The 22,040-nt window shown below is 36.2% G+C and overlaps 1 protein-coding gene and 1 long non-coding RNA gene across 2 annotated transcripts; one reads left to right on the top strand and one right to left on the bottom strand.

The window, feature by feature from the left end:
- Positions 1-5,617: 5,617 nt before the first annotated feature.
- LOC130997071 (digalactosyldiacylglycerol synthase 1, chloroplastic) lies at positions 5,618-10,150 on the top strand. The gene is made up of 7 exons (XM_057922342.1): positions 5,618-6,424; positions 6,903-6,935; positions 7,252-7,339; positions 7,919-8,412; positions 8,530-8,796; positions 8,888-9,237; positions 9,388-10,150. The coding sequence occupies exons 1-7, from the start codon at positions 5,786-5,788 to the stop codon at positions 9,905-9,907; spliced, it is 2,391 nt and encodes a 796-aa protein (XP_057778325.1). The 5' UTR covers positions 5,618-5,785; the 3' UTR covers positions 9,908-10,150.
- Positions 10,151-17,716: 7,566 nt separating this feature from the next.
- Positions 17,717-19,303, bottom strand: LOC130997070 (uncharacterized). Its single transcript, XR_009092915.1, has 2 exons — positions 18,897-19,303; positions 17,717-18,822 (listed from the first exon to the last, which is right to left on the bottom strand). It is a non-coding gene; the product is annotated as an uncharacterized LOC130997070 (long non-coding RNA).
- Positions 19,304-22,040: the final 2,737 nt, after the last annotated feature.

Below are 22,040 nucleotides of genomic sequence, written 5' to 3'. Positions count from 1 at the left end.
TTGAAAAGTGTAGATGGGATGTATTTAATTTATTTTATTTTTTGTTAAATTTATTGGGCTGTATTTAATTTATTGGGCTGTATTTATTTAATTGGGCTGAATTTATTGTACTGTATTGGGCTGTATTTATTTAATTGTTCTATTATTAATTCTCCTTTCAGAAAATAAACCATTATATATAATATATATACATATATACGAATTAAATATTTTTACTTAATATTTGTTTAAGTAAAATATTAAGTACTCTCTCCATCCACAAAAACTGTGTTTTCCTTTTTTGGAAACATACTTTATACTTTAAACCTCATTCACAATCAATATTTATACAATACCCACCATTTACTTTTACAATTTGGTGGGCCTCATACGGTTTAACAATAAAATCACATCTTCCAATTTTTTTTATTAAAACTCGTGCCCTCCACTCCACCACACACTCTTTATGGACGGAGGGAGTATTTTACTTATTAATTAAGTAAAATATTATGTATTTGTTTACTTAATTATTTACATAATATTTGTTTAAGTAAAATATTAAGTATTTGTTTAAGTAAAATATTTAATTAAATATTTTTACTTATTAATTCTCTTTTAATCAAAATTATTATTTTTTATATCACTTAAGTACAATTATAAAATTCTATAATACTATTATGTATTACAAATACGCATGAATAATCGGTTCGCAGGGGTATAATACTAGTCTGTATATAAAAATGATAGTAATTTTTTGCAAGCATAATACACACAGAAATTGTGATTTTTCGGAGCGTGTTTCACCGGATTATTCCTTAGTCCAACAAAAAGAATATTCTTTGTTCTAGGATATTCTGCAACCTTCCAGCTACCAATAAATAGCCGCCATTTGTCAGGGGCCTGGACATATGAGACCACAAACTACTTGTTGAGTTGTTGTCAAATGGCACAAGATATACTAATTAATTAATTTAACTGATTTTCATTATCACTCAAGAGTTAAAATCAAATCTATTATCGGTATGCATCACAATACTAACATTATCTGCTCAAAAAGCTCCACGTTACAGTTTGTGTGGAACTCGAGAAAGCCCCAACTTATGTCGACAAGATGCATCACTTCATATTCTCAAAAAAAGTAAAAAAATTATACAAAAAAAAAATTGCACTACTTGAATTCTAAATTGTTAGTTCTTGTTTATTTTATGACTACTAAAACGTGAAGTCATGCTAAGTTTGTATATACTCCCTTCCGCCCAAGATGCTACATATTCCTTTTCGGGTCGTCCCAACGAAGATGCTACATTTCTATATTTGGCAAAAATAAGAAATTTTAAACACTTAATTAATACTAATTAAGTATTTATTTATTACATTCTCTCTCCTACTTTATCACTTTATTACCATCTCTTTCTTACTTTATCACTTTATTACTTTCTCTCTCTTACTTTATCACTTTATTATTACACACTTAAAACATTAATCTACAACTCCTTAAATCCCGTATCGAAAAATAAATGTAGCATCTTGGCCGGGACGGAGGGAATAATTTTTAGAGCAAATTATATTGTATGAGCAGGATTTTGGATCAATGCTATAATCAATACGTGCAAAAAGGAATTGTATATTTTCTAATAAATTTACTAGCAGTAACGGAGCCAGGAATTAAGTTTGGGGGGGCTGACCCCGAGAATTTTTTTGGGCATTCTGTATATTTAAGGTATTTTTTTTATTAAAATACGAGCATAATACTAATAATAACGAACAATATTTTCATAGATTATACAGTTTCAATATATCACAAAACTTTTTTTTTGACATTCCGTATATTTAAGACATTTTTTATTAAAAGGCAAGCATAATAATAATATTAATAACAAACAACATGTTCATAAATTATATATTTTCTATATATTACAAATTAGTTTCAATACATTATAATTTTTTTTAGCATTTCATACATATTAGGCATTTTTTATTGAAAGACAAGTATAATAGTAATAATAACAAACAATATTTCATAGATTATATAGTTTTAAATAACAGAATTATCCTTAAATTAAGTATATATGAGAGAATATAATAACCAAATACTCTTTTATAAAACAAAATTATTTTATAATAGGTATAAACATATATCTATATATATTTTAAAATTAAAAAAAAAAACTCAAAATTTGGGAGGGGGCTCTAGCCCCCTGGCTCCGTCCCTGTTTACTAGGGGTGATTCTATTCATAGCCCCCATTTTACTTTTTACAGCCCCTTATTTAAAATAAAAATTAAAAATAATTAAAATTTACTATTTTACCCTATACTTCATAACCTCCGAATTAAATTAACTTTTTAATAAATTAACAATTTTATATAAATAAATCTGAAAGAATAAATATATATAATTCTTAATTGCAATCTGAAAATATTTATCGGTAAAGGAGTATGAAGAAGCGCCGCCTTCTCAAAAATCAGTCCGGCGCAACAAATTTCTTATCAATTGTTTAGCAATTGAAATGTGTATAATTGAAATCTGAATTGGTTCTATATAATTTAATAAAGTTAAAAATTGTCTTAAGCGTTGTTTGGAGATCATCAAGTTTTTACTTTCTGATTTGGGGCTTAATTAGGGTTCGGTTAATGCCTTAATTTTTTTTCACTCAAATTTGTTTTTAGGAGTTTGAGGAGATCTGTTACAATTTGAAGAAATGCCTTATCCAAATAATCATGGATCTCATATCCCTTTTGCATCTTTTCGTTACTCTATATTGACCATAAGAAGTGTTGGGTTCATTCTCAAATGAGCTATGATTTGAATATCAAAGTACCTGGAGTAGTTTCAACAAGTGTTTGCCCGTTTCCACGATCTTTCATTGGTTAACGTGGACGAGCTCTTCTTCGTTAATTGGTAGTTCATTTCATGCGATTCTCATAATTTTAAGTTGGAGCTACACAGTGATTTGCAGGATTTATATCTGCATAAATGTATTTCTTTATCAGATTATGATAGAAGGCTATAAATATTTTCAAATTTATTTAAATGAAATTGTTAATTTATTATAAATTTAAGGGTTATAAAATATCGGGTAAAATAGTAAAATTTTAATTATTTTTTAAATAAAAGGCTATAAAAAGTAAAATGGGGGCTATGAATAGAATCACCCATTTACTAGTCGGCTAGTTTAATAATTTTTTGATTGGTATTTTGAGCCTAACCTTTCAAATCAATCAATGATGCTTGTATGCAAAAGAATACCAAACTTATTCTTATTTATAGATGCCAACTATTTTTAACTTTTTTCTAATTTTAAATTCAAAATGATAATCCATGCATATATCCTATTGTTTCGGCAGACTTCCGGACACTAAGTCTATTAGAAGGTAGCCTATCAAACAATTAATGTCTTTATAATAGGTTAGTTTGTAATCCGTTGGAATTCAATAAAAAATTAATTTACGTCGTTATTTATAATCATATTAATTTTTATAGTTATAACATACTATGAAATAGTCTTAATATAAACTATTTTTAATTAATTTGATTTGATAAAATTAAATTGGTGGTACAATATTTAAATTGGTAATAATGTCAATCACTTTCATCAATTAAATATTTGGGTAAATAAAATATCCCTTTGAACATTATCTTGCTTGGAACCTGAAACACCATATTTGACTTTTGAGTATCGTCTTGTCTGAGGGCTTAAAGATCATAACAAACTTGTGATCATCATCTCCGGGACTTAAAGACCATAACTAACTTGTCATCTCGCATGAAGTTTGCAAGACTACAATTAATTCATGAGAATCATCTAATTTGGAGCTTAGCATATCACTTCTGACGTCTGAGTATCATCTCGTTTGAAACTTGAAAGACTATAATTGAATTATGAGCATCATACTGTATGGAACTTAAAAAATCATAAAATTGCAAAATTGAAATTGGTATAATTAAAGATAGCAAAATAATGACTAATAGGGCTGGTCTTGGGTGCGACCGTCGCACAGTGTGCGACGGGTCCGCCCCGGCCCGCGCCCGACCCGGCCCGCAATCCAGACCCGAAATCCTAAATCCTAAATTATTACATTTGTTTATAATAATTATTACTTTTAATAAGCATGAAATATACATTTGTTCGCACAAATGTATACTTATATAAATATAGGTATTTTTCTTCATTTAATATACAATATTATATTTTCTAAACCCTAAATTCTATAAACTAAACCCTAAACCCTGTAAACTAAACCCTAAGCGTGAACACTAAACCCTAATAGGTGAAGACCAAACCCTAAGTCTGAACATTAAACCCTAATAGGAGTATTTACTTTTAATAAGCATAAGATATACATTTGGTCGCACAAATGTATACTTATATTAATATAAATATTTACCTTCATTCAATATAAAATATTATACATATCAATATACATTTATATGAACAAATGTATATATTATGTTTATTAAAAGTAACCATTATTATAAACAAATGTAATAATTATGAGTATGGGTCAAACCCACGCGGGTCAGGGTTCCGGGTCAGGAGGGCGGGTTTGGGCCGGGTCGACCCGTCGCACACTGTGCGACGGTCGCACAGGAGAATTAGCGTGACTAATAAATTATACAATCAAGAAAAAAATTACGTAAAAGTAAAGTGAATCAATTTTTACCATCAGATTAGTAACATCTAAATTGAGTTGAATTAATTATAACTTTTAATTAATAAAATAAATAAAAAAAATTATTGAATATTTGAAATAATTATAACATAATTATGCCTGATAATTGTAGCATGATTTGGCTCTCAAACAATGAATGCCTTTATAATAGATTCCTATATATATTTTTTCACCAATTCATTTAGCATGCACTCCTCACGCTAGGTTGTTATCGTGTAGAAATGACACCAATAAAATCAAATACAGACACGATTTGATACTAATACTTTCCCATCTCCATATTTATGCATTTTTTTTTTGGTATGTCATTTAAATTTGTGCACACTTTATTTTTGAATATTACTTTACACATAATTTTCATAATTTTACTCTTATAATTTACTCTATACTCACAATCTATTTAACAACTCTCAACATAGAATCATTTCTTCACTATTAATATTTTAAATAATTTTCTATTAAAATTCGTATTATTTTCAATTATACATATTTATGAGGCGCAGAAGGAAAATGTTCGATATGATCACAAAAACGAAATTACCACTAAGGTGGTACAATTTTGTGTACATGTAGAACCAATACAATGACCATGCATGACACCAACTACGAAATACTATACTAGTACTACTACTAAGTACTAACAATTCCCCTACAAATAATAGTAACTACAAATAATAACAATAATGTTCAACATATTATTACGTGTAATTACGTACACTAGTTTGGCTCTTGTGCATCGCACAAGAAATACTAGTAGTATTTTTTAATAATAAAATATTATGATAATCACGTGAGACATTGACGTCACCATATCTGAGAGCTCCAACACGGACAGCCACAGCTCCAATCAAGTAACACAGCTCGTCCGACGTGTCATCCCACGTGTCACCCTGCCTTCCTCGAAAATAACCCCTTAAAAAAATCTCCCTTACTTTATTGTCATATAACGCTAACCAGCCACATCACATTCATATTTCCAAAATATAAGCAAATAAAAACATACCGCAATCTTAGCCGTTAAAACTCTCACACAACACAACTCCTTCCTTCGCCATTCACACTCTCTCCTTTCATCGGAAAATTCAATTTACCCTAAATTTTACTCGGAATTGTCGGCGAATTTAGAATCCGAGCATGAATTTCAAGCCGCCGGAGTCGCGGTCGGCCTCCACGACGGCGCGGCCGTCCGGCTCCATCGTGACGGCGGAGAAGGCCTTCTCCTTCATATCCAAGGGCTGGCGCGAGGTCCGCTCCTCAGCCGACGCCGATCTTCAACTGCTCAAAAACCGCGCCAACTCCTTCAAAAACCTAGCCGATAAGGAGCTCGAGAATTTCCTCAACTCCGCCTCGAGGACGCCCTTCAGTGTCCCCACAATTACCGCCTCCGCCACTCTCAACCCGGCTCCGCCGGCGGAGATCGACTTCGTGAAGAAGCTGCAGCCGAAGCTTTCGGAATTCCGGCGAGCGTATTCGTCGCCGGATTTCAAGTTCTACCCGAGGCCGCAGATTAAGATCAATCTGTCCGCGATTAAGAACGCGATTGTGGCGGAGGTGGGGGAGGACGAGGATGAGGAGGATGAGAGAGAGACGTTGAGGAAGTGGAGGGGTGTGAGGTTGAAGGAGAAGGAGAGGGAGGAGGGCCAATTTGGGGAATTCTGGGAACCGATAAGAACGTTCAAGTCGAGGCTGAGGGAACTGGAACAGAAAAGCTCCAGTGAGATTTTGGAGGGGATTAAGAATAGTGAGTTCGTCGAGAAGTTCAAGTCAAGCCTGGTATGAGTTTCTTGTTTCTTTTCTGTCAGAATTATGTTTAGGAATTTTCTCTTGGGTTAGTTTAATTCAAGTACTTGTGCAGATGTTTTTCGCCTAAGTTATAACTTATGATATGTTTGCGAGAGCATGCAAACATTGTTTATAAGAAGTATAAAAGCATATGTGCTATCATATGGAGAAAGAAAGTGAAAAAATGTAAACTGAAACTTAGCCCAGTTTGATAATCTGTTCCATTGAATTAAGAGAAAAAATCAATAAAATTGATATTCCTAGCTTGTTCAATATTGTTTTCGCCTGCAGACAAGCAGTCTTTAAAACAGCTTGTTTGTATTGTCAATTTTTACATGAATACCTCCAAGGAACAATTTTCTTACTTCTCCTATTATAAATTTATAGTGTCCTATACTGGCTTAGCATTTTGTTACTTAGATTCATCATGCTGATTTTCCATTAATTACCTTCCAAATTGTTTCTGCAGAAATCAATATGCAAGGATCCCAACGATTCAAAGGTTAGTGTGTTAATCTCCATTGTGCATGGTTTTATGAGAATTCGAGACCTATTTTGTTTCTATGATTTATGACTCGTCGTCATTTTGCTAGCTGAATTATCTGAAGGAATGCATAGATGTAAAACACCTAATAACCAATTTTGACAGTAATTACTGAAGGGAAAAATGACATATGATGCACTTACAAATGAAAATAAGTGGAGTTTTACATAAAATCTATGACTCAAGATAGACTCCACCTATATGTCTTAGTCTGTTAAATTACTATGTCATCACTGAATAATTTGTACAGTTTTATGTTTGTTTGGATTTCTAGGAAGTCCCACCCCTTGATGTACCGGAGCTGCTGGCATGTCTAGTGAGGCAGTCTAGCCCCTTTCTGGATCAACTGGGCATAGGTAGAGGTATGTGGATCCTATTGAACAACTTCTGTTCTTCCCGTAATTTTACCTTGAAAGTTGAAAGTGACAAAGGTGCTATATTGAATCTGTTCTTTCTTGAGCTAGTGGTTTAACTGATTTTACTTGGCACATATAGCTTGTAAGCTCTTGCTAAATACCTAATAGACCTCAGGAACATCTTTGAGATTCAGTGCCTTGCATTTCATGGACAATAGAAATAGTCTACAGACTGATACCAGGTAGCCAAGGATGCACCAGATGGATTACCTTTTTAAGAGATCATTATCTGCTTGCCATAGAAATGGGATTTGTTTCTCTTCAAGGGAGTATGATTTTTTCATTTCCCTCCCACGCCTTTTTCATAGTAAAATTTAACTTTCCCTGTAAAACAAGGTGTGTACAAAGAACCTAGAATTTCTTTCTATCCACTGATTCTGTATCACCATGGCCTAGCCTACTGTATCAGTAATTCACTTGGACAATGAGGGCATTACGAGGGTTTTAATTTGTCCAGTTTCAGTTTAAAATTGTGTGCTACAGGTGCAGCTAGCTGACTTTATGAATTTTGTTGTTGGCGTTTAGGCATATCAGACAAGATAGTGGAGAGTTTATGCAGCAAACGAAAAAATCAACTTATGCTACGCTCATTGTCTGATGGAGAGTCATCTATTGTTGAAAGTGACAACATTAATGATGAGTTAGACCTAAGGGTAGCCAGTGTACTCCAAAGTACAGGACATCATTATGATGGTGGCTTTTGGAGTGATATTGGAAAAAACGATGTGTCAGATTCGTCAGACAAAAAGAGGCATGTGGCTATTGTCACTACCGCCAGCCTTCCTTGGATGACAGGAACAGCTGTAAATCCATTGTTCCGAGCGGCATATCTAGCAGAATCTGCTAAGCAGAATGTTACACTTTTGGTTCCGTGGCTTTGTCAATCTGATCAAGAGCTTGTTTATCCCAACAATATAACATTTAGCTCGCCTGAGGAGCAGGAAAGTTATATACGTAGTTGGCTTGAGGAAAGGATTGGCTTCAAGGCTGACTTCAAGATTTCATTTTACCCCGGAAAGGTAGTTATATCAGTTGATCTTGTATCATATTTATATGCATTAATTTCATTTTTTAATAAGTGAGATAAGTTTGATACTTGGTTCGCCGTTTTCACTTCTCTTTTTTCTACTTCTTAGTTCTCAAAGGCAAGACGAAGTATCATGCCAGCTGGAGATACGTCTAGCTTTATTTCTTCCAAGGATGCTGACATTGCAATCCTGGAAGAACCTGAACATTTGAACTGGTACCATCATGGGAAACGATGGACTGATAAATTCAACCATGTTGTTGGTATTGTTCATACAAATTACTTGGAATACATCAAGAGGGAGAGAAATGGTGCTCTGCAAGCTTTTTTTGTCAAGCACATAAATAATTGGGTTGTAAGAGCGTACTGTCACAAGGTATTGGTCTTCTCTCAATCGTTTGAAATCTGTCATGATCATTGCTGCTTCCATTTATTACGAAATTTATGACTTTATAATTCTTTGTTAGGTCCTGCGACTCTCTGCTGCCACTCAAGATTTGCCTAAGTCCATTGTTTGCAACGTTCATGGTGTAAATCCCAAGTTCATAAAGATTGGTGAAAAAGTAGCTGCAGAAAAGGAGCGTGGAGAGCAAACTTTTTCCAAAGGAGCATATTTCCTAGGCAAGATGGTTTGGGCAAAAGGTTATAAGGAGCTAATAGATTTGCTTGCGAAGCAGAAAAATGATCTTGATGGCTTCAACTTGGATGTGTATGGAAATGGAGAGGACGCTCATGATGTTCAAAGCACCGCCAAACGACTAAATTTAAATGTCAACTTTATGAAAGGCAGAGACCACGCGGATGATTCCCTACAAGGGTAAGTTTCCTTTCCCTCCTTTGCAGTCTTCTAACATATTCTTAGAATTTGTGAAAATGCGTGATTCCTGTAAACTACTTTCATGATGATTTATTAGATTATTGTCATCACTATATGGAATTGGTTTGACAAATGTTTATTTGGCTGCAGTTACAAAATTTTCATAAATCCCAGTGTCAGCGACGTGCTCTGTACTGCTACAGCTGAGGCCCTTGCGATGGGAAAATTTGTTGTCTGTTCCGACCACCCTTCAAATGATTTCTTCAGGGCATTCCCCAACTGTTTTACATACAAGACCCCAGAAGACTTTGTTGCTAAAGTAAAAGAAGCTATGGCCAAGGAACCCCTGCCTCTCACTCCCGAGCAAAGATACAGCCTCTCGTGGGAGGCCGCCACCCAGAGATTCATGGAATATTCCGATCTTGACAAGGTTCTGAATAATCCGGGTAGTAGTAGAAGTAACAATAGTATGACAAAATCGAGGTCAATGCCCAACTTGAACGATGTGGTTGATGGAGGGCTGGCGTTTGCGCATTACTGCCTCACTGGTAATGAGTTTCTTAGGCTGTGCACGGGAGCAACCCCGGGGACGAGGGAATATGACAACCAGCAGTGCAAAGATCTTCATCTGCTGCCTCCGCAGGTGGAGAACCCGATATATGGGTGGTAGATGGGTAAGGGTAGCCAACTTGTAAATCATTATTTTTCATAATGTAAGATAGATACGTGAAGTAAGTTGTTAGGGTATATGAAAGCGTAAGCTTGGACTCGATTTCTTGATAGTCCTATAGCACTACTCAGTTTTGCCACCCGTTGCTATCTGTAGCTGTGAAAACGAATACTAGAGGAATGGTTACTGTGCCACAACTTGAAAGTTGAATGTAAATACAGCTTAACCCAGCAGCTTTTTTCAGTTTTGGTTGTCTTCATTTTATATAGGTCATCTATTTCGGACATTTTCTGAAGCAACATTTTAATTTTGTGTGCGTCGTAATTCGTTCTAATTAAATCGCTTAACAGACCATTGTACATCTTTTAAATTTTTTTTAGGGGATTGTATTTATTTTTATGATGTCTTAAAATTTTGACGTTCTTTTCCATTCTTTAGTAACTAACTTTAAAATTGTTATTTTGTCATCTCATATATGCATGTATTAAAGGAATATTTACTTTTGAAGATATTTCAAGCTCTTTGATTCCTTGTTTATGTACATTGGAACTTTGAGACATTTCAAGCTCTTTGATTATTTCAATAATTTGAATTAATTTTATTTAATTTATATTTCATTAAAAGAATGAAATTCGAAAAATTCTAATTTTAAAAATAAAAATATTTGATCATATATTTTATCAATCATACCATGAATCACGCAAAGAAAACGTTCCTTAAGGCCAAGTTTATCGGTGGTTTTTTGGCAGACCAGGTCGACCTCCACATGTGTAATATGAAAAAAAAAAAAAATAACAATTAAAAGTTGGTTGATTGGAAGTGGTCGACCCCTCCAAAAATCAAACCACTCTCGGTCTCTCTCTCTCTCTCCTATATAAAATATTAAAAAGAAAAATCCAAAATTTATATTTTTTCATTCTCTATAAATAGAGACCACTCTTGCTATATTTCAATCCACCTTCAAATTCTCCCATTTATCCTCTCTACATATAACTTCTATTACTCCGTATTTGTTTCTCTATTTTTCAGTGGATCGAGACAATAATTCTTTTTTCAACTCTCAAAATTTCAATCCCTCCCAAGATTATTATCCAAATCTTGCTAATATTCCAAGCTCCAATGAATTCCCAGAGTTTGATTATGCTATGAATTCAGAATTCTCGCATAATCCAACTGATTCTCGTATTTCTGAATATCACCAAACCTCTGAAGATTTTTCTGCAAACCCTTCCAACAATGCGCAAAGTTGGACTGATATAGAAGATATATCACTAATGTCTGCTTGGTGCTTTGTCAGTAACAATCCAATTATTGGTACTAACTGAAATAGTAAGTCGTTTTGGAAAAATGTTGCAGATATGTATGAGCAAAGTCGAGCAGATAATCCAAAAAATTGGAGGTCGAAGGACCTTGGAATCATTGAGGAATTGTTACAAACACCTCAACAAAAATGTAACTCTGTATGTTGTTGCATACAAGAAAGCATATGAGCGACGAATGAGCGGTCAGTCCAAAGAGGATATTGAGAATACAGCTCAAACAATTTATGGTAAACATAAGTTTACTCCCCATGAGGTGTTTGAAATAGTTATGAGCAGCTATCCGAACTGGGAACTAAAATTGGATAGTACTGGTTACGTACGACGTTCTCACCCAGACGATGAAGACAGTGTTGACGAAAGTCGCAGCAGCTCAAAAAATCAAGGACATATGAAGATGTGGATCCTCCAACCGACTCCACTCCAGAAACTCCAGGTAGTGATGCTTCAAAATTTCATCGTCCTATTGGTAGGGATAAAGCTAAAGCTAAGGTTAAAATAAAAGGAAAACAAACAGAATCACAATCTTTGATAGTTTTAGATACTTTCAGTGCTAAACTACGTGAAATGAGAATCACACGTGAAAAAGAAATGAAAACATCTACGTTGAATACGTTGATGAAAAAAAACCAGTTATCTCCAGATGAGGAAACTCTCAAACGTCGGCTAATGGCAGAACTTTATGGAATGTAATCGAACTTATTATGCTTATTTTTAATTATTGTGTTATTGAAATTATTGTTGAATGGTTTATTTGTGTAATTTCAATTAATGCAATTTCAATGTAATTTTAGTTTGTGCAATTTCAATGTAATTTCGCTTTGTGTAATTTCAATGTAATTTCATTTTGTCACGACATTTTCAAAAGCTTTTACTTTCGGGGGCACCACCATGTGACTTTTGAATTATTATCACGATATTTTCAAAAGCCTTTACTTTCGGTGGCACCAGCCATGTGATTTCTGAATTATTGTCATGACATTTCCAAAAGCTTTTACTTTCGGTGGCATCACCCATGTGACTTCTGAATTATTGTCACGATATTTCCAAAAGCCTTTAGTTTCGGTGGCACCACCTATGTGATTTCTGAATTATTGTCACGATAGTTTGTGTAACATAGCATGTGACACTTATCATGCTCTTGCTTATATATTTATCCATGTACTCTCTCAAATGACAGAACAATTATCTCTTCTATACTCTACATAGAAAAAACTCATCTTCGAAAAATGGTCTCTAGTTCTAATATTGATGCTTCAAATTCTAGCGATGATGAAGCATGGGAACAAAGCGTTGCCGAACATAATCGCCAACTTGATCGCATCATTGAGGATGTGGTCATCCATGCCGCAAGTCTATTTGTACAACCTACCAATCATGTCATTAGATGAAGGAGGCGGTATATTGAAAGAAGACGTGAGATAGGTAATGAAGGTGTGTTCGAGCAATATTTTTCAGAAGATCCAATCTATCCTCCAGAATATTTCGAACAAGGTTTCGCATGCGAAAGCCTTTGTTTGAACGTATAATGAACAAGCTCGTCACCACCGATAAATTTTTTCAACAACACCATGATGCAACTGGTCGTCTTGGTATGTCTCCAACAACAAGGTTCAGGGTGCTTCTCCACATGTAGTTTCAAAGCGACAACTAATTTTCTAAAAGTAATATTTTCACAACTTCCGCTGTCAATAATCATTTCAAAAATTTGATTGAAAATTGTGCACCTTGTACGAAATAAAGCATTCTGTTGTGAATCACCCCCTCGAGGTGTCAGTAAGACTTTCCGAACCACTAAGGTAGGTTGTGTATGTTCTTCCTCGTCATCAGGCCTGCAAATTCCGTCATCATCCTCATCATGAAAATCGTCACTTGCCTCTTCATGTTTAGCAAGATTAACTGGTCGATGTCGTGGACAATTGTTAGATCGATGTCCATGTTCTCCGCATCTAAAACACTTATCCCCAACTGGTCTCGAGTAAGGATTAGTATTTTGTTTTGTCACTGGTCCTTCTCGACTGCGTGCTTCTTGGAACTTGATGCGTTTTCGATATTGGGTTTAGGATTTGGCTTTGGTGACTCACTAAAACTTCTCCGATTATCATAAAATTTTTGAAAACTCATTGCATCCGCTCGCTGCACCATATTTTGTTCCTCGCTAAAGGTCAAAATAATTTGACACCCGATCTTCTCATGAATGGCAGGCTTTAGCCCATGTACGTATCGTGTGACTTGTTGCCCTTCAATTTCCATCAAATTGTTGCGAGATGATAAACGCAGAAAATCTGAAGTATAATCTGTAATAGATTTTTGTCCTTGTACCAACGTTTGATATTGTTGGAACAAAAATTGTTCATAATCTGGGGGAAGGAATCGAGCCATCAACGTTATTCTCATCTTTGCCCATAACCTGACTGGTTGCTTTCCTAATCTACGTCGTTGGTTTTGGATTTGCTCCCACCATGACGATGCTCCTCCATTTAGACGATAAGCTACCAGTTTTACCTGCTTATCCTCTGGTATTTCGGCAAAGTCAAAAAACCTCTCTACTTCAGCCACCCAATCAAGGAATCCTTCAATATTAAAGTTCCCATTAAAGGAAGGAAGATCTGCCTTCAAACGGAATTCATCATGCCTGTTCACTCGATTTTCCTTAGGATTAGGATTAGGGTTTCTACCAAAAATACCTTCTATATCATCATCAGACGACTCTCCATCATAGATTGGATTTCTTTGGACGAATACGCGATTGCGTTGAAGGTCACGAGCAATTCTCCTGCCTCTATCAACACTATCTAGATTATCATGTTCTTCATGTTGTCCTGCTTCTATTCACTCGACACGAACAACTAAAGTTTGGGCCGATGTAGATAATTATTGAATCTCTCTGAACATGTCAGCGAGGGATACTTCTTTGTCGTTGGCAGCCATAACCAAGGAAAAACCAAGGCTCGTAATACCACTTGACACAGCAGTAATACAGAGAAGACAAACGCTCTTCGTGCAAAAGTAAGAAACGTAATCTTATATCATAAAAAATATTCAAAGTTTGCCTCTCAATACATCAAACCTCCGTATTTAAAGGCCTAACTAAACTAAAAGAATACTAACATAACTAGGAAACCAAAACTAAATAAGACATGCATAAGATATCTAATTGCTGCCGTATGATACGTGTTCTACATCAGTTAGCCCTGAAGAAGCTAGCAAAATCAGTGCTAAAGGGAACAAAATCAGTCTTGAAGAAGACAACAAAGTGAGCCCTAAAGACATATGTCAGACCCAACAGTCCTGAAGGAAGAATAATTAGCTTTGAAAGACAGAAAATATGTGTAATTCGAACTACATCATTTAGACCAAGTACTTTTTTTCCTTGACTGGTATTTTTTCCATTGAGTTTTTGATAACACTCATGTTTCCATGGTTTTTAGTATTCATATGATGTCAATTCTATAGGAAATTGAGTGTTGGATGATTATTTTGTGCTTAAATTGTTTTATCTTGTGAAATATGATATTTGCTCGTACTTTGATGAATTTTACTGAAATATGTAGTCTGAATTTGGACCGGTGGTCTTAATGTAAGTAGTAGTTCATCTCGGCACGAGTTCGTAGGCGCAAACGGTTTGCAAATCCAAGTTCGGACGAGAAATATATGGCCAGAATAAGAAAGTTGCGCGTAGTTGTGAATAGTGCCCGACGAGAATTTCCGAATTTTTTGGATTTTACAAGATTTTGATATTTTATCAGTATTTTTGAGTTCTACACTGTATTTGTCTCCTATGCCTATATATAGGTCTTTTTTTGACCAATTTACGGTTCCCACCTTTAATTTTGAGTTTGTCACACCCCAATTCTTGAAGGAATAAACTATAATTGAGGTGCGACTAAAATCATAGAAATAAACAAGGGAAGAACCTTGTGAAATTCAAATAATAGGATAAAAAGTCGGGCAACGCCCTTAGAGTGAAGAAAGATAGAAATCAAGTGATACTAATCAATCAACAACATTCTAAACATCAGGATTACAAGTTTGGTTTCATGCTTCTGATAACCAATGTTAAATAACATAGTGCTAGAAGTTGAAAGTCTAAGCTCGATAAGAAACATAATTCAGAATTTAACATAAAAGTCTTAAGTTAGAGAGACAAAAGACAATAAGAGTTAGTGCAACAGCGGAAGACAAAATACGGAGTTGAACCCCAGCCTCAGCTCTGCCCTGTCAGCACCGACCAATCAACCTGAAAAATATTTGAAAGTATTTTTGGGCTAAGTACTAATGTACTTAGTGGGCTGCAACTTTTAAAACATTTCATAATTCATAAGAGCAGTTTATCAAATTATACTTGATATGACTTAGAAAGTTTTAAAGTGAAATAACTTCTAAGCATGTTAAAACATTTTATATATTTGCGCGCAATTGTCACACTCTCTTTTCGTTACTCGCTGTGATCCCGGACCTTTTAGCCACCGACGGATCCATTACTCCTACTCACTTGAACTGAGGCCATAACTCAGCCAAGTTCCCATTTGGGACCTAATGCTCCGGAACACATCCCGTCGAGCACCCTTGTAACGCTTCATACATGATTAGTGCCCGAATGGATATCAACCCACCGAGTCAGCTAATAGGTGTACACAATTCTCAAATAACGTGTTAGGTCAAGAGAGAACCTCGATCGATTAACTTATGCGAACCTTAAACAGAGCAGAGTGCATAAAAATATTTTATCGGATAAACAGTTTGTATTTCATTGAAATATTTAAGCTCAATAGCTAAATCATACATTTGTAAAATAAGCTCACCTGATTAGGCAATGCTTGTCGTTTATTCTTAACTCTGAATCGGAATAGCAACGCTAGTCCTCACGATCCACAAAGCCTACAAAAAATCTATAATCGTAATAGGTCTCCTGAATCTAATCTTAAGTCATAGTCAATGATATCTAATCTTGATTCATCACGCCGGATTTCTAAAATTTAATAATAAAAATTTTAAAACTAAATTTAGTGAGCCAAGAACACCAACAATATCCTTGCTCGATTTTCTTAAATAATTATTGGGTTTATAATAAAACCAATTTAAATCATAGACAATTTTATTTGCAAAAGTGTAAATGCAAATCTCTTCCATGCTTAATTTACATAACAAGTAATCACACTTAATATATACACATAATAAATATTATTATTATGCAAATCATACTTAGAAATAATCAATCAAACTTAACATGAAATCTAATTACTACTCCCTCCGTCCCAGGCCAATAGGCCCAGTTCATTTCGGCACGGAGATTAAGAAACTCATTTTTTAGTAGGTAAATGGTGTGGTCCACCAATAATTAAGTATTTAAATGTTCCCTTATTTTTCCTTAATCATATTTGCAATTTACTGCACACGAATTAATTAGGGGAAAATCTGGAAATTAATTAGAGGAATCAAACACAATGAATTCAACATAGCATACATAGCATCACCCAACAGAGCATATTCAATGCATCAAAAATCTCATCATCTTATCGTTTCACAATGAAACAAATTCAGCAAATTATGAAACTCAATGCAGAAATTCAACAACAAAAATTCAATACATAAATTACTTTGCTCATTCTTCTTCAAAAGGATCTGCAGCCACCACATCGTCTCCTTCAAAATCAAGAACTTAAAAAATCAAAGAACTTAAAATCAAGAACTTAAAAATCAAGAAGATCTGGAGAGGAGGCAACCTTAAAAATCAAGAAGATCTGCAGATTCTTCTTCAGATCTGCAGATACCACATCGTCTCCTTCACCAGATCTGGGGATCCCGATGTTCGAGGCGGACGGCGGTGATGGAGACCGTAGACGAGGTGGAGAAGGTGGAGGGTAGAGGCGGTACACGCAATGGAGGGCGGAGACGGAGGACGCGATGGAAGGTGGAGACGGTAGCACGCGGTGGAGACGGCGACAGAGGTAGAAGAAGACTGCGTTGAGAATACGGCGGCGGAGGTAGAAGAAGACTGCGTTGAGGATACGGCGGCGGAGGTAGAAGAAGACCGCTAAAGAAGACGGGTGGAGAGGAGGCGGTTTGGCAGAGGTTCCGAGATCTGGTGGAGGAGAAGACCGCCATGGCCGGGAGAGGGAAGAAGGGGAGCGGCGGAGGCGGTGGAAATGGCGGCGGCGCTCATCGTTGAGAATGGAAAAGGTGGAAGAGGGGAGAAGGAAAAGCGGCCGAGAGAGTTTTTAGAGTTTTAATAAGGGGTGTATATCCCCTTTAATTAAGTAGTTATAATTCAATTAGAGTCCCTAATTATTTCCAATTTTGGACTGGGCCTATTGGAGTGGGACGTCCCAAAAAGGAAAACGAGCCTATTGGGCTGGTACGGAGGGAGTAATATATATGAAGGCAGCCCATTTTAGTTAAATCATAGCAGCCCAACTAAAATAAAAATCAGAGGCCTAAACCGAATTAAAGGAGCAGCCCAACTCAAACTAAAAGCACAGCCCAATTGTAAAATAAATTAAGGCCCAAAATATCTTCTTCTTCGTTAACACAACTCATGCACACACCACACACCCTCACGGCGGATCTCTCTCTCTCTTAAGGCTACACCGCGCCACCCCTCTTCTCTGCAAAATCCGCTGCCGCGGCCGTCCCATCTCCCTCTACCTCTCGTCTCCTCCGGCGACGACAATCGCCGCCGGTCACCTCTCACCCGTCACCCTCTCAACTCCCTCTCTAGTCTCTCACCTCTTCTCCCACCAAAACAGAACACACACCCTGAACACAGGCCCTGCGCCGCTCCCCGACGATAGCAGCAGCCCGCCGCCTCTCCTCTCATCTTCCTCCGCCTTACACTCTATTTCAGCCGCCGTCGACCCGTATATCAGGTGACAACACCGCCTCCAGCCCTAGATCCCCAAATACCAGACCCCACTCCGGCGATCGTGCCCTAGCTTACAAATCCGGCAGCGACGTCGACACACACGACGTCGCCTCCGCCTGGATACCACCACTTCTCGGTCTCACTCCCTCCTATAATTCCCGGCGACCGCACGACCATAAAGCCGCCACCGCCAAGCCCTAGTCAAGGCCCCAATTCGACCGCCTCATCCCTCTCTGCCCCACACACTCCGGCCAGACAGTAGCTCGAAGCCACCGCCGACCGCCACCTGCTCTCTCTCTCCCCTGACTCCCCCTATTTCCGGCGAACGACAGTGAGATGCCGCCGCTGCCCTCCCCTCTTGACTCGACTCTCATGACAGCAAGCAACACCAACAACACAAGTCGACATAACAAGACACAAGTTCGAATTTTTCTTTTCAATTTACAAATCTTGTTTTATCATCTTTTTTAAGTCTTTCTTCATGTATAACATTGTAAAAGCACAAATGTGTAGTATAGTATCTAAGTTATGCAGTTTATACTCATGCTTTGTTGGTTTGATAAGTTTGTAGAAGCAAAACAGCATACATGGATAGGATGCATCATATTGTCATTTACAGAGGAAAATAAGTTGGAGTTTAAAAGGTAAAACCTTTAGGATTGTATTCAGTGATGTTGGTGTTTCTGTAGAGAAGAATTAATGTGCAGAGGTATCTATGATATTCCAAAGCTCTGCAGAAAATATGCAGAGAGCATATGAGATTGGTGTGAGAGGAAACAAAATGAATTGAGTGCAGAAACTTTACCGAAGGTGTTTTGCTGCTGGGGTGAAGGTGATAGATGAATAAGGGAGAGATTATAAAGGAAAGGGGGAGAACAGTTCAAGGTAGGGATGGCAATGGAGGATCCGAGACCCGGTCCAGATCCGCTGATCCAGACCCTTTTTTTCGGATTTGGACCTTGCAAAATTTGGACCCGGTGGATCTGGACCGGATCTGGACCACTCTCTAAAAAATCGGATCCGGATCTGGAGTAGTTGATATAAAACCCAGATCTGGTCCAGATCCGGTCCATGGACCCGGTTATATTTAAATATATAATATTTTTATTTTTAATTCTCCATCCCTAAGCTCATTTTTATATTTTTTTTCTTTTCTTGTTTATTGTTTTGATAAGTAAAATGTATCTATTTGATGAAAAAGCAATATATATACAGATGAATTGATAGTTCTAATTGCAAGTGAAACTAGGCACGAAACATGTTTATGCAATTTAGCACCTGTGACTGGAGTAAACCTAGGAGAGAGTAGTAAACTAGTAATCATGGAAGTAAACAAGCTGATCTTACAATTGACAATTAGATGATAGTTAAATGTTATTTGATGTAGGAAATATATTTAAGTATTGCTTATTCGAAATGTTAATTTTAGTCACAATTATTTTAGAAAAGAAAATAATATGGATCCGGGTCTGAACTCGAGACCCTGTGGATCTAATGGATCTGGGTCTGGATCCCAATTTTTTGGATCCAATGGATCTGGATCGGATCTGGATCTAAGTAAAAAACATGGATCTGGATCTGGACCAAGCAGGATCCGGTCCAGATCCGGCCCATTGCCATCCCTAGTTCAAGATGTGGATTGAATAGAAAAGGGTTATTAGCATGTAAATACACGGACTTTTTATATTTTTTGAAATTTAACATGACTTTTATTTTTAGCCCACAAATACTCGAACTTAATATTTTTTCTGATTTTTGACATCGGCAAGAAACAATTCTAATTTACTATTAACGTGAAGGCCGGTATACCATGTCATTCACTCTCTAATCAAAATAGTGAATCAAATTACTCTATTCAAGTGCATATTTCGTAGTCCACTCTATTCAAGTGCATATTTCGTAGTCCACGTCATGTATTCCAGCCTCCACCTCAACAATAAATAGAGTTTTTTTATGTCAATGTCAAAAATAAAATAAAAAATATTAAGTTCGTGTATTTGTTGGCTAAAAATAAAAGTCATATTAAATTTCAGAAAATATAAAAAGTTCATGTATTTATTGGCTAATAACTCAATAGAAAAAGTATGAGGTGAACATGATTGAGTGGGAGATGGGCGCATGGTTGGAGGAGCATTTTGAGCTGCTGCAATACAGTGTGCAGGAACATCACTCACCCTTTTCATAAGGGCCGATTTTATTAAAGAATTGGGCCAAAAGAAAAGCCCAATAAATAACCAAATTAATCTTAACTATGAGGCCTAATAAATATTTGTCAAGGATCGACACAAATAAATAATCATAGTCCTATATAGACTTTAATTTAAAACATATATAAGTTAATGCTAACATATAAAATAATCGCATATTCATATATTTCAATTTATGGAATGCACAAAAATCAAAAGACTAAATTTTATAAAAGCTTTTGAAAATAAATTTTATTGGAATTTAAAATAAATTCATTTTCATTTCTCCGGCGTAAATCATCCTAATCTAATCTTAAAATAAATTATAAACTTAATAGAAATGAGTGGGGTATTACAGAGTTCTATAGCTTTTCGTTTTCATTGTTTTCCAGTTTTTAGAGCTTGGATTGGACTTATGCAAGGATTGAAGATTCAAGATCGTTCTTTCGATTTTATATAATTCATTTCTTTCAATTGCTGTCTTTTTAATTATGTTTATGTTTTCTTTTGCTATATCTGGCTAGTTTCTTTATCTAATATTTCTAGGGTTTGTAAATAGTTATCTGAATTCATGTGATTAATTTATTAATATCTTTTTGCCTTCCAGTTTATGATTCATAATTCCTAGTGCTTGAATTCTTGTGAATTATCTGGCCAATAGTTTGCATGTTTAGCTATTCGGTTTGATACCTAGCGGAGATAACTGTTTAGCGGATTCAAGAATGTGTGATATGATTTTAACCTCGAGACCCGACGGAGATAGGTGGATCATAGGGAGCTATTCTTATGCACTTTTGGGAGTTGGTAGATTTTCTTGATACCTGGCGGAGATAGATAATTTACTAAGCTACGAGCGTTGTTGCTCTAGCGAGAGTAATTGATTAATTGTGTGATCTCTCATCATAGCTGGATTAAACTGGTAATTAGGATTAATAAGTTGTGTTGGGAACTTTATTGAAATATCCTAATCCTTGTTTTGATGATACCAAAATCCATAGGACCTTATTGTAATAGACTAGAAACTTTTGAACTCAAGTGTTAGAGTTCGTTTCAAGGACGAAGGGTTGAAGACTGAAGACTGAAGATACCAACTGAAGTATCAGTTGAAGAATCAGTTCGGAACTGATTACTTAATGCGTGCCGCGTGGATTCAGCGGACTGATACTAAAGTCAAGTATCAGTTAAACATTCTTCCTCGGACTGAACCTCCAACGTTCAAAGGAAGCCACGTACTCAAAAAGGTACAGCCGCATTAAATGCAGAGATCTCAGGATCATCCCTCTCTGCAGATGTCATTCCTATTTGGTGGCTACTTTATCAGAGACGTCACATCTCCTGCTCTTCAACATAGCCGTTCTCACCAAACAAGGAACCTCGAAGATTGAAGCCTCAGCCCAAATTCGAAAAGCTCTCCAACGGAAGAAATCTTGAAGACGTTCTCCGCCAACGGATCTATTCAAGACCTCTCCTATAAATAGCGCTCGAGGATCACTTCAATCTTCACCGATTCAACAACATAAGCTGAAACTCTGTCAAAATAGTTTCTCAACCAATAGCTTAACCTCCCCAAAGCTTGAATCAAAGAAGAGAATTCCAAAGCCAAAAATCAGTCACTGCTGATTACACACATTCTCTTAGACCTTAGGCAAACCTCTGTTCACCCAGAAGCCTAGGTCATACTAGCTCCAAAGAACTTGTTCTTTGAAGTTTAGTTGGCAGGATTTCAAACCTCCCTTCGAGATAGAATCGAGTGTTTGAGTGAA

This window comes from Salvia miltiorrhiza, chromosome 8, assembly GCF_028751815.1.
Source record: "Salvia miltiorrhiza cultivar Shanhuang (shh) chromosome 8, IMPLAD_Smil_shh, whole genome shotgun sequence".
In the NCBI taxonomy this organism is placed as follows: Eukaryota; Viridiplantae; Streptophyta; class Magnoliopsida; order Lamiales; family Lamiaceae; genus Salvia; species Salvia miltiorrhiza.
This window is presented reverse-complemented; position numbering and strand designations above follow the sequence as displayed.

Excerpts from the sequence above, each read along its gene's own strand:
- LOC130997071 (XM_057922342.1), top strand. The coding sequence starts at position 5,786 with ATGAATTTCAAGCCGCCGGAGTCGCGGTCGGCCTCCACGACGGCGCGG. Across the intron at positions 6,936-7,251 it reads AGGATCCCAACGATTCAAAG|GAAGTCCCACCCCTTGATGT; the intron begins GTTAGTGTGTTA and ends TTGGATTTCTAG. Across the intron at positions 8,797-8,887 it reads TAAGAGCGTACTGTCACAAG|GTCCTGCGACTCTCTGCTGC; the intron begins GTATTGGTCTTC and ends ATTCTTTGTTAG.